General features: G+C 42.9%; 1 protein-coding gene across 1 annotated transcript; it reads right to left on the bottom strand.

Moving 5' to 3' along the window:
* Nucleotides 1–318: 318 nt before the first annotated feature.
* Nucleotides 319–5,523, bottom strand: LOC115175512 (chromatin accessibility complex protein 1). The gene is made up of 3 exons (XM_029734789.1): nucleotides 5,306–5,523; nucleotides 2,318–2,441; nucleotides 319–2,000 (listed from the first exon to the last, which is right to left on the bottom strand). The coding sequence occupies exons 1-3, from the start codon at nucleotides 5,456–5,458 to the stop codon at nucleotides 1,921–1,923; spliced, it is 357 nt and encodes a 118-aa protein (XP_029590649.1). The 5' UTR covers nucleotides 5,459–5,523; the 3' UTR covers nucleotides 319–1,920.
* Between the last annotated feature and the right edge of the window lie 5,177 nt (nucleotides 5,524–10,700).

The following is a 10,700-nucleotide window of genomic DNA, read 5'->3' as shown; positions in this document are numbered from 1 at the left end:
CTGTACAAAGCAAGAGGTGCACTTTCTTTGTATATGTACTGTATTCTTTGCCTTTTATTCCTCCATAGCGTCACATTCCTATTAGGTGTCACATGTACCTAAAATCCAAACTGTATGCAAAGCCTACAGCATCAGGGGTATTTTGATGGCAATAAAATCTGTTTATTCTCCCAGGCTTCAGACCTGTACCATAAAGAGATGTTTTATTGAATGAAGTACAGCTGTGTGTGACACTCAGTGTATGGCATAACATTGTTGTAGAGGCAAACTTGTATCTACAGTATTTCAACACAAATAGGGAATGATGAATAGTCTGTGTAGCATGAAGAGGATTTAATTTATTAATAAAACTAAACTATGGTACAAAAACATAGAAAAGGCAAGTATCATTAGTTAGGTGGGATCGAAATTGCTGTTTTTCACTCTTGTAGAAAAAATATATTCATAGCTGTTAAACTGTCCAGTGTTTCCTGATTTCTATTAAATATGACCTATAATTACAATATGAGTGATTGTTTTCCTTCAAAAAAATGTTATTTAACGGTTATCAAGTTAAGTACCCGAACAACAGAATGGTGCAAGTAGATTGGCCAGCTCATCCTCCTGAAGATGACGTCATCCACTGAGGAAATGGAAACCCCCCAAAAATGTTGACTTCTGTTTGCGATACAATAGAATCTCAATTGCACACTTCTCAAAACCCATTGGAGAAGGTCAGAGAGGCGGGACCTCTGGCTTTCACATCCAATGGAATTTGAGAAGGAGGCGAGAAGAGAGGATGTCAGGAGTATGCAATTGAGTTTGAGGAGGGGGATTTTGTGGGGGGGGTTTCTTCAATTTATGCTTTGGCCACAAATATGAGTATAGGATGAGTCAACAACATTTATTTGGGTATGAGTTAACAGAATATGAAGTTGTGTTTTAATTGGACAGTTAGGCTACTTAGTTCAGTGCATTCTTGAGACAGCATATTACAGGACCTTGCTTTGTAGTTTCTTGACACAAAGACACACAGTAGCATATTTAGACTTTGATTCAATAAATGTAGTAAGTCAGTATGACAATTTCACATGAAAAACCTAAAAATATGGCAATGCCTACTGTAGCATAACTTACATTGCAATCGGAGAGGAGCTGTTACAAAAAAAAAATAAGAGAAGATTTAAATAAGTGCTGCCTGCAGCCACCCAGGACTGAAAGTACTTATGAGTAATATAGAAAATAGATCACACTAAACACAGCAAAAATCTAAAGTCTGTATATTCCTTAGTCACATACCCCATTCAAATGCTGTAAGAAATCAGTTTGCATGTCTATATTTCTGCAGATTTCATTGGGTATATGAATAAAAGACCATTAGCAAAGGCTGTGCATAGGTGTTCCTCTTTATAAAAGGCTACAACCAATGCGGCAAATTTATTTCGACCTGAGAACTGCGTCGCTTGTATGGAAGACATTGTTGAAAAAAAAGCACCTGATCTGTTCCCCCTTTGCTTCAAGGTCTCCTGTAAAACATAATGCCCAAAACAAATGAAAGCCCTCATCTCTGTGCACTAATTGCATCAGCTGGTATCAAACCCTGGGGGAGTACAGAAATGTTTCTCTTTGGCAGCAGGTTATTGCTGTGACGGGGGGGTATCATGGTCAACATATAAATATGATTTTAACGCTTTATCTGTAGTAATTTCACATACTGATTCTTTCTGACCCAAAACTGGATGCTCAGCATGCAGATGACTAGGCAACTTAATTGTAGTAAACATAATATGCTGTAGTAAATCTCAGAGATCAAGATGTAGGCCTACACAATGCCATTGAATGGAAGTGGTATGAATGTGGTCTACTTCAGGAATGAGCTGGAGAAAAATATTCAGACTCCATGCTAGCAACACAACCACTGTTGCTTCAAGGGGTTTTGCTTCAATTGTCTGCTTCCTCAATTGGATTTTCTTCTAGAAGCTTCAGGTAATCCCGAACCAAGATCTTCTTTGGTAGGATATCTGCAAACGGTATACGGAACAGATACAAATATTAGCTTTTTCAGTGTCATGATCGCCCATGTTCATTCAGAGAGAAGAGAAGGACAGTCAACTGGTGGTGACGAATGTATTAAATAACATTTCATTCAAAAAAATGTTTTGTCAAATCACCAACCCATCCCTTATGGGATTAATTGACAAACATTACAATAATTCACTATGGTAATTCAATTATAATTATTCCAGTGTTCTCTGCATTGTGCATCGCATAAAGAGTGAATTTATTTTGTAAAAATCAATACATAATAGTAAAGAAGGTTCTGTGAGAGAGTTCTTACCCGTGAGAAACTGAAAAGTCTCTTTCTCCTCAACAGTATTGGCCAGATCACTGTACAAGAGGGTCTGGTCTTTCCCTGAACCATTGTTGAATGAGGACAGAGCTAGATGCTGAACAAACAGTTCCTAAAAGAGAGATGAATCAACTTATTACATGGGACAGTTCCCTATCATTACCAGTGACACCATTAGGATGGAGGGCAGTCTTCTCTTTACAAGGCTCTGATGGAGGCTACACTACAGCCACGTAAAGTAAGTTGAGGGGCAAATCACATTTTATTGGTCACCTACACATATTCCACAGATGTTATCGCAAGTCTAGCGAAACGCTTTCTACCTCCAACAGTGCAGTAATATACCCAACAATACACGAAAATCCCCAAAATGTAATTAAAAAATATATATTAGAAAGAGCAACGTCAGAGTCTGGAATATAAATACAGTTGAAGAAGTCGGAAGTTTACATACACTTAGGTTGGCGTCATTAAAACTCATTTTTTTCAACCACTCCACAAATGGCTTGTTAACTTACTATATTTTTAGAAAGTCGGTTAGGACATCTGTGTGCATGACAAGTAATTTTTCCAACAATTGTTTACAGACAGATTATTTCACTGAATCACAATTCCAGTGGATCAGAAGTTTACATACACTAAGTTGACTGTGCCTTTAAACAGCTTGGAAAATTCCAGAAAATGGTGTCATGGCTTTAGAAGCTTCTGATAGGCTAATTGTCATAATGAGTCAATTGGAGGTGTACCTGTGGATGTATTTCAAGGCCTACCTTCAAACTCAGTGCCTCTTTGCTTGATATCATGGGAACATCAAAAGAAAATCAGCCAAGAACTCAGAAAAATAATTGTAGACCTCCACAAGTCTGGTTCATCCTTGGGAGCAATTTCCAAACGCATGAAGGTACCACGTTCATCTGTACGCAAGTATAAACACCATGGGACCACGCAGCCGTCATACCGCTCAGGAAGGAGACGTGTTCTGTCTCCTAGAGATGAACGTACTTTGGTGCGAAAAGTGCAAATCAATCCCAGAACAGCAGCAAAGGATATTGTGAAGATGCTGGAGGAAACAGGTACAAAAGTATCTATATCCACAGTAAAACGAGTCCTATATCGACATAGCCTGAAAGGCCGCTCAGCAAGGAAGAAGCCACTACTCCAAAACCGCCATAAAAAAAGCCAGACTCCAGTTTGCAACTGCACATGGGGACAAAGATCTTACTTTTTGGAGAAATGTCCTCTGGTCTGATGAAACAAAAATAGAACCGTTTGGCCATAATGACCATCGTTATGTTTGGAGGAAAAAGGGGGAGGCTTGCAAGCCGAAGAACACCATCCCAGCCGTGAAGCACGGGGGTGGCAGCATCATGTTGCGGGGGTGCTTTGCTGCAGGAGGGACTGGTGCACTTCACAAAATAGATGGCATCATGAGGCAGGAAAATGTGGATATATTGAAGCAACATCTCAAGACGTCAGTCAGGAAGTAAAAGCTTGGCCGCATTTGGACAACAAAGTCAAGGTATTGGAGTGGCCATCACAAAGCCCTGACCTCAATCCTATAGAAAATGTGTGGGCAGAACTGAAAAAACATGTGCGAGCAAGGAGGCCTACAAACCTGACTCAGTTACACCAGCTCTGTCAGGAGGAATGGGCCAAAATTCACCCAACTTATTGTGGGAAGCTTGTGGAAGGCTACCCGAAACATTTGACCCAAGTTCAACGCTATCAAATACTAATTGAGTGTATGTAAACTTCTGACCCACTGGAATTGTGATACAGTGAATTATAAGTGAAATAATCTGTCTGTAAACAAATGTTGGAAAAATTACTTGTTATGCACACAGTAATGTCCTAACCGACTTGCCAAAACTATAGTTTGTTAACAAGAAATTTATGGGGTGGTTGAAAAACGAGTTTTAATGACTCCAATTAAGTGTAGGTAAACTTCTGACTTTAACTGTATGTCAGGAGTAGTGCAGTATTATCATAAGGATATGTATACTTGGAATAGAGATGAGGAATGGAGGGAAAAAGAGGCAGGGGAGGTCTAGTCTAGTAGGTGGCAGTAATGCAATATATTTTGGATGCCAACCATGGTTAAGCCTCATCGAAGAAGAGATAGAAGCTGTTTTTCAGTCCTGTCTACACATCCTATATGGTAGAAAATACTTAAAATGGTATTTAACTAGGCAAGTCAGTATTTACAATGACGGCCTTCCCCAGACGACGCTGGGCCAATCACGGTCGGATGTGATACAGCCTGGATTCGAACTAGGGACTGTAGTGACACTGAGATGCAGTGCCTTAGACCGCTGCGCCACTTGGGAGTCCAGACTAAAACGTTTGTGTATAACAGCCACTGTGGCCGGTAGATACAGGCAGTGTTGCTGCGCGAGGTGGGATAGATTTGACGTTAGAATTCAGATCTTTGTGCATGACCAGATACGAAACAAAAACGGGAGAAATACTTTGAAAACAACTGCAGCATTTATTTTGGTATAAATCACAACGTACCCATACTTACACGCTCGCACTCAGAGCCCTGAGTGTGACCTCCCCGCCAACATGGCTAGTGAATTAGACATTCTTACTCGCCAATGACAAAAATCTACCCGTATTTGGCGGGTGTTAATTTTAGGCCCTGCATTCATTTCGGGATAACTGTACATCCTATTTTGGTTGAAGTTACAGCCAAATATATTTCCACTTTATGTGCAACAGTAATGTCACTTCGGGGTGAACGTTAGTTAGCTAACTGTTACAGCCATTCAGTGTTAGTTACCTACCTTGACAAGTACAGTAATCTTCGAGATTAAAGTTTCAATTTATGAAAGTAGATAGTTAGTACTGTCTGTATATGTATACATTCATTTCAGACCTTACTGCAAAATTACCTTGTAGGCCTAGCTAATACGTACCATTAGCTAGCTAGCATAGCTAAACCAATAAACAAACTGCCGATTGAACTAAACTTACTGTTGCTTTGGTGGTGAGGAGAAGAGCCTCTTGGTTGATGCTTGAGACGTCGGGAGAACTTTTCATGATCAGTTTCACACGAGTCATTGGAAGAGAGATGCCTTTGCTGTTAGATGCATGATTCACTTTCTCTTCCACGTTGTTGCCCGACATCTTGATAAGTCTGTTTCTCAGTAGTAAGGGCACACCGTTGATAAACACTTGCGAAGAGCGGAAGTACCCCACTCCTTTTAGAGCAGTGACGTGGCGTTGGTTAGTTTTTTTTCTTCTCCCATTTCCCCACAAATCTTTAACAAGTATTATTATATTTTTTAAAAATTTTTTTTTATTTATGAACACAACAAATACAAAAAAAAAACTGAAATATACAAACAAGAGTAAAAAACCTAACAAACAGGGGTATTACATATCAAGATTCATTTTCAATTTGTTAAATACTTTTATGGTGCGTATTGCTTTTTTGTTTTTACATTTACTGATAATTTCAAAATAATATTTCAATTCTATCTTAAATTATGTGAAAAGGGGTTTGTTCTCTGCCCACTTCATTTTATGGACAAAGAATCTTCCATGAAACATAAACAAATTAACAATGATAGTTAAATCTGGGTCCATATCATTTGGTTCAAAATAAAACATAATATCAGAGTCTTTCAAATTAACATTAATAGTTGTTTCTTTTAAAATAAAATATTCTAACTGAGCAGTCCCAAAATAAATTGTCAAGAGTCTCTGGGTCACAATCACAAAATACACATTTGTTATCAATAGCTATTTTAAATCTGTGTATAATAAAGGTCTTTACAGGGTAGATTCTATGAATGAGTTTGTATGATACTTCTTTCACCTTATTAGATATACAATATTTACCAGACAACAACGAAACTTTGTTCCAGTTCACTTGTCCTAGGGCTGCATTCCAGTACATTTTAGCAGAGGGAAAAGTAACATATTGGCATAATTTCCTTATATACATCTTTATCAAGTATCTCTACCAGTAGAGCAGGGTTCCCCAACTTACGGCGCGCGGGTCAAATCTGGCCCACCAGAAATATTATTTGCCCCCCCAAATAAATAAATAATTTTTTTTTCATTAAATAAATAATAAAAAAATTCTAATAAAAAAAATCAAGGACTCGAGATGCAAAAACTCCCAAATGTAATGTCTCAAGAAGGAAGTTACTCTCCCTAAATAAGGCAAAAGTTGCATTTTAACTTATTTCATCAGGAGAGAGAATGCAGGAGACAGTCATATAATAAAGCAGGCAGCGGACCATTTTGTGGTGCTGAAAGGTTCCTGTCATGAGTCTATATTGCGTTCGTAGAGGAAAATGAGGACTTGATGTTAGTTCATCAAATGCAAGTTTCTTTATTGTGCTGTATTCCTCTGAGCATGCCATCCAAAACGCACACAAGGATTCGGAGTGCATCCCTGAGATGGCTGGATGTCTGGAATTCAATCAGCTGAGTTTGAATTGCGGTCTCATCCAGCGAGGGTATCGTTTTCTTAGCAAGGGAGGAGACTTCTCCACCTGGGCGGACTGTGAAAGGTTTACGTACAAACGCAGTGGTATCTGTTTGAATGTTAAATGACGAGACAGAGGCATGGATGCGAGTAACCAGTCTTGTTCAGTATATTGCAATACATCCGGGTATTTCAAGCACACCGGTAAAAACACTGGAGTTGCAGTAATTAACATTTACCAACAGATGGCATCACTGTGCCATCTTACACCCATAACATCTTTCCTTTTATAAAATAGGACAGGAGCTGTCAATTCACTAACAAAACAAACCTAGTAATAATTTCCAACATGAACAGTTTAGTATTTTTTTTTTTTTCAGGTAACAACTTAACACATTTTGATACTCTCTTCACTTTTATCTCTGTCTGTCAACAATCCCTAATGGGAAACCTACAGATTAAGTCTTTTTGGTGGCTGGGACAGACGCCCACAGCGTGAAAAGACAGGGGGCTTGTCTGCGAGGACTGCGGGTTCCCGCACAGGCGTCACCTGACTATCTAAGGGGAGTATTGATGGGCAAGGGAGCGGCCGACCTGTGATCCCCTGGCTCTTCGCCAAGTGCCTCAGGCCCCATGTGACTTGCTGGGGTTCTGTCTTTTGTCATGCGACCCCTTTGACCATCAGGGTTCTGAGTAGGTGCTGGCTCAGCAATCCGAAGGTCAACCCTGTTACGACGGTACCGTGATCCATTCACCTCGACCAAGTAGGAGCGTGGTGCCACTTTCTGTACACAGGATCCGAGTCTCCAGAGGCCAGTCCGGTCCCCTGGTAGTGGCTTCATCCGCACCGTTTCACCCACCCTGAGCTCAGGTAAGTCTTTTGCTGATTTGTCATAGATGAACTTGGAGACCTGTCTTCTGTGACGTAGCTTCACCAGCACGTCTGTCACCACACATGGCTCCAGGAGAGTGCTGGCTGCTGGTAGAGCTGCTTTTAAGCGCCGTGCCATGAGGCGCTGGGCCGGGCTGCTATCCATGCCTTCTGTCGGGGTATTGCGCCACTGCAGGATTGCTTTCCAGGCATCTTTGCCCTCTCGCAGAGCTTTTTTGCAGAGGTTCTTTGCGATTTTGACTGCGGACTCCGCCTTCCCATTAGCTTTTGGGTGTCGTGGTGATGAAGTGACGTGCTCGAATTCACAATCTGCAGCAAATTTTCGGAACTCAACTCCGGAGAATTGGGGTCCATTGTCTGAAATTACCCTATCTGGCTGGCCATAGCGGGCAAACTGAGCCTTGCAGCGTTTGATTGTTGTCTCTGCTGAGAGGTCGGGGAGGAGGTCAATCTCCCAGAAGTCTGAGTAATGATCGACTACCAGCAGAAAGTCTTTGCCACTGTGCTGGAAGAGATCTAGACTTACTATCTGCCAGGGGCGCATCGGTAGCTCGTGGGACATCATCGTCTCTCTCTGTTGCTCAGTGGCATATTCATTGCAGATTGTGCATTTACTGACATAGTCTTTGATTTCACTCTGCATTCCTGGCCAATACAGTGTGTCACGTGCTTGTCTGTAACAGGCCTCACCTCCTATGTGACTTGAGTACACGCGCGCCAACATCTCAGGGCGCAGAGACCGGGGAATAACGACTCTCTGACCCTTGAATATTACTCCGTTTTGAACACTGAGCTCCTCTTTGACTGGCCAATAATCTCTGACAGCTAAAGCAGTTTCTTCCTTGCAGTCGGGCCAGCCCATCAGAATCACAGACCTCAATGCCTGGAGTTGCTCGTCCCTGTCTGTGTGCTGTCTGATTTGTATAAGGCGCTGGTCCGTGACATTGAGGTAGTCAGCCTGGTTGATGTGTTCAACATCCACTTGCTCTGTTTGTAAGCTGCACACTGTGTGTCGTTCATGCATGGAGCTTGTGTGAGTGCCTGATGCAGTAGCCCTGCTGAGCGTGTCACTCACATACATCTCTGGCCCTGGCTTATACACCACCTTGAGGTTGTAGTTTTGTAGGGCCAGTAGCATGCTCTGCAGTCGTTTCGGGGCATTCAGGAGAGGCTTGCTGAATATAGCAATAAGGGGCTTGTGATCTGTCTCTGCGGTAATATTGTCGCGCCCGTACAGATAGTGGTGGAAGCGTTGGCATGCAAACACAATGCTGAGGCACTCCTTCTCTATCTGGGTATAGTTCTGCTCTGTTGGGGTGAGTGCCCTAGAGCTGAATGCCACAGGCTGGCCCTCCTGCATGAGGCAACAGCCAAGTCCATACTGGCTTGAGTCACTGAATCGTGACAGGTTTTGACACATCGTAGTATCGCAGTACAGGTGTCTGGGTGACCAGTTGTTTTATTTCCCTCACCGCTGCGTCATGTTTTGGGAGCCAATGCCAGATGGTGTCCTTGTCCATGAGCCTCCTTAGTGGCTCACACACTTCAGAGAGCCGCGGTAGGAACTTGGCCAGGTAGGTGACGAATCCGACGAAGCGCTGCACTGCCTTCACGTCAGATGGGTGGGGCATTTCCAAGACAGCCTTCACTTTTTCAGGATCCGCCTTCAATCCAGTGGAGGACAAGATGTTCCCATGAAAGCGGACCTCTGGCACTTTAAACTGAAGCTTTTTTATGCTTTTTTGACCTGTCTGCATCTGACCATCAGGGCCAGCAGCTTGGCGTCATGGTCACATTCTGCTTCCTCATCACTGTCCCCACAGCCCACTTCGAGGATGTCATCTGCTATGGGTTCCACGCCACTGAGTCCCATCAACAGCTCATGCTGTTTCCGCTGATACACCTCTGGGGCCACGGAGACACCAAACGGGAGCTTCAACCACCTCTTCCTGCCCCAGGGTGTCCAAAAGGTGGTCATGTAGCTGCTGGGCTCGTCGAGCTTGCACTGCAGGAAGGCATCTCTGGCGTCCACGAGCGTGAAGACTCTGGCCTTTGGGAGCTTGTAAAGAACATCCTCCAATGTGGGCATAATGTAATGTGAGCGTCTCAGAGCCCGGTTGAGGTGTTTAGGATCAATGCATATCCGTAGCTTGTCTGGTTTCTTGACGATGACCATATTACTTATCCAGTCTGTAGGCTCGGTGACGGATATCATGTGGCCATCTGCTTCGTATTTGTCAAGCTGAGCCTTTGTAGCTGCTTTCATGGCCACTGGTACATTGCGGGGTGCACACTGGACAGGCTGGATTGCTGCGTCCAACTCAAAGTGGACTTCTCCGGGAACTGACTCGACTGGTGCATTGAAGACATCATGGTACTTGCTTAGGAGTGTCTCCTTGCTCAGGGGCCCAGCCTGGACATTGTCTATAATGTTAAGATCAGCTGGGATGGTGAAGTTAATAAGTCCAAGGCGCTCGCATGTAGAACCTGACATTGATGGCTGTTGACTAGCCTCAACTTTTTCAAACTCAAGGGTGTGTTTCTGGCCACGTAAAACACACTGTCACAAACAGGCCTAAAGAGGTCATGAACTGGCCTGAATACAGTTTCAGCTTGGTGCTACTCTGTGTGAGTTTGTCTCTGGGCGCGAGCCTCCTTTTGTCTCTAAGGCTCATAACGTTACATGTGGCCCCTGAATCTAGCTGGCATTGCTGTGGTTTATTATTAAGTAGCAGAGTGACAAACCACTTTTGTCCTTTTGCCCTCACTGCCCCTATGCACTCGCTAGCATATACATCATCTGTGCTGTTGTTCCCTTCATCTGTGTTTGTTTCAATGGAGTGCACTTTACCCTCCTTTCTCTTGCTTTTCATGCAGACCCTTGCGAAGTGATTAGCTGTACCACAGGATTTGCATATTTTTCCATAGGCTGGGCAGTATTCTTTTCCTCGTCCATGAGAAATGCCACAATATCTCCACGTATTGGGGTTGTCTGCTGCAGAGTTGGCTGTAGTATTAGCATTAGCTGTGGCAAAGGG

This window comes from Salmo trutta, chromosome 36 (assembly GCF_901001165.1).
Source record: "Salmo trutta chromosome 36, fSalTru1.1, whole genome shotgun sequence".
NCBI lineage: Eukaryota > Metazoa > Chordata > Actinopteri > Salmoniformes > Salmonidae > Salmo > Salmo trutta.
This window is presented reverse-complemented; position numbering and strand designations above follow the sequence as displayed.